The sequence below is a fragment of the Haplochromis burtoni genome, unplaced genomic scaffold, assembly GCF_018398535.1.
Source record: "Haplochromis burtoni strain Fernald_Lab_line unplaced genomic scaffold, NCSU_Asbu1 Contig_4325, whole genome shotgun sequence".
Classification (NCBI taxonomy): Eukaryota; Metazoa; Chordata; class Actinopteri; order Cichliformes; family Cichlidae; genus Haplochromis; species Haplochromis burtoni.
The window spans coordinates 1-1478 of record NW_024586686.1 but is presented as its reverse complement, the minus strand read 5'-3'; the positions used below and the strand labels follow the sequence as shown (position 1 = coordinate 1478).

The 1478-nt window shown below is 37.4% G+C and overlaps 1 protein-coding gene across 1 annotated transcript; it reads right to left on the bottom strand.

Annotated features, from left to right (window-relative positions):
• Nucleotides 1-21: 21 nt before the first annotated feature.
• Nucleotides 22-1274, bottom strand: LOC102308305 (L-amino-acid oxidase; the record flags this gene model as incomplete). Its single annotated transcript, XM_014331661.2, is given in 2 exon segments — nt 22-942; nt 944-1274. Coding segments are annotated over 2 exon segments (799 nt in total), but the record flags the coding sequence as incomplete, so codon positions are not given.
• Nucleotides 1275-1478: the final 204 nt, after the last annotated feature.

Below are 1478 nucleotides of genomic sequence, written 5' to 3'. Positions count from 1 at the left end.
GAAGTTAAAGAAAATCGCTGATAAATTTAATCAATGAGATGCAAGCATAAAAAATATGTAGTAATACATAATATATAAGTAATAGGTAAATTATGACTTTGTAATACATGAAGAAACTAAAAACAAAACAAAACAACATTCTAAGAGGCTGTGACTGAAGTCGTAGAGACAAAAAAGGTTAATGTTCAGTAAAGTTCATTTCTTAGTAATTATCATCCAATTAAACTCAACCCATTAAACCAGATGTCTAATAATGCTAATAATTAAAATAATGTTTACAAGCAGTACCAGTAAAGCTACTGTTTATTAACTATACAGAAGTTGTAATAAAATTACAAGCAAGCACCAGTGGAGAAAAAAAGTAAATAAACACTGTACCTGCAATGTTCTTTTATGGAAAAAGAGGTTTAAAAAATAGAGTCAATTCAGCATCACCAGCTAATCATACATATCTTTGTGGGAGCCAAAGTTCCATTAGAGTTCATCTCGTTTTGCACTTCTGACTGACTCTTTGTTTGCAGCGTTGTTAATGTTGCTAGCCGCCCTGATTGCAGATTTCATTGATGTCTCGATCCAAGCATGAGGGAAGGCTGTGTGCTCACCAGCAAAGTGCACCTTGCCCTCACTTTTAAAGAGCTCTGCAGCATATTCTAAGTGTTGGTAGGGTGTGAATAAAGCAAAGGCACCCAAACTATAAGGATCCAAGCTCCACTTCTTCACTATGACCCCTGTGCAGAGATCCCTGACCTTCTTGCCATGAATCTTTTCCAAATCTCTCAAAGCCAGCTCTTTAAGGTCTTCATCGTTTGGACCTAGGAATAGTAGGGAGTTATCAGACCAGGTGTAGGAAGCCAAGAGGACACCAATGGTCCTATTTTTTGGGAAACTGTGGCTGGGGTAGTAAATGAAACGAGATGGCCCATCTGTGATGCTCTTCCCCCCCCCGGATGCCATCATCCTCCCAGAACCTGTTTTTGAAGGTGAGCAGGACTTTAGTGGAGCTGTCGTAATGGACAGACCTCAGGGCGTCCATCTTTTTAATGGAGAGAGGGGGATCGAAATCTATGAAAAGAGCCGCTTTGGCTGTTGTTGTTACCAGGACAAAGTCAGCTTTAAGATCAGTAAAATTTGACTGTTGGCCTCTTTGATATGACACAGTAACTTCATCTGAATGGCTAATACGCTTGACTGTAGAATTAAGAAGAATGGGGACATCAAGGCCATTCAGAAAAGCTTTGGGGAGATGTTCTGACCCACCAGTCACTTCAAAGTACCTTTAAAATAAAATAAAGAAAAACAGAGATATATATTTTTCACATGAATTCGTTAGTAATCAATGTCTAGTAAATATAATTTACATTTTAGCTTAATTTAACAATAAATTGAGGTCTCAAATGTTTTCAGTTTCATAGAATTAAATAATAAAATGTAACATGTACAAGTGCAAAGAAAACTCTGTATGTACCAGACCATAGGGT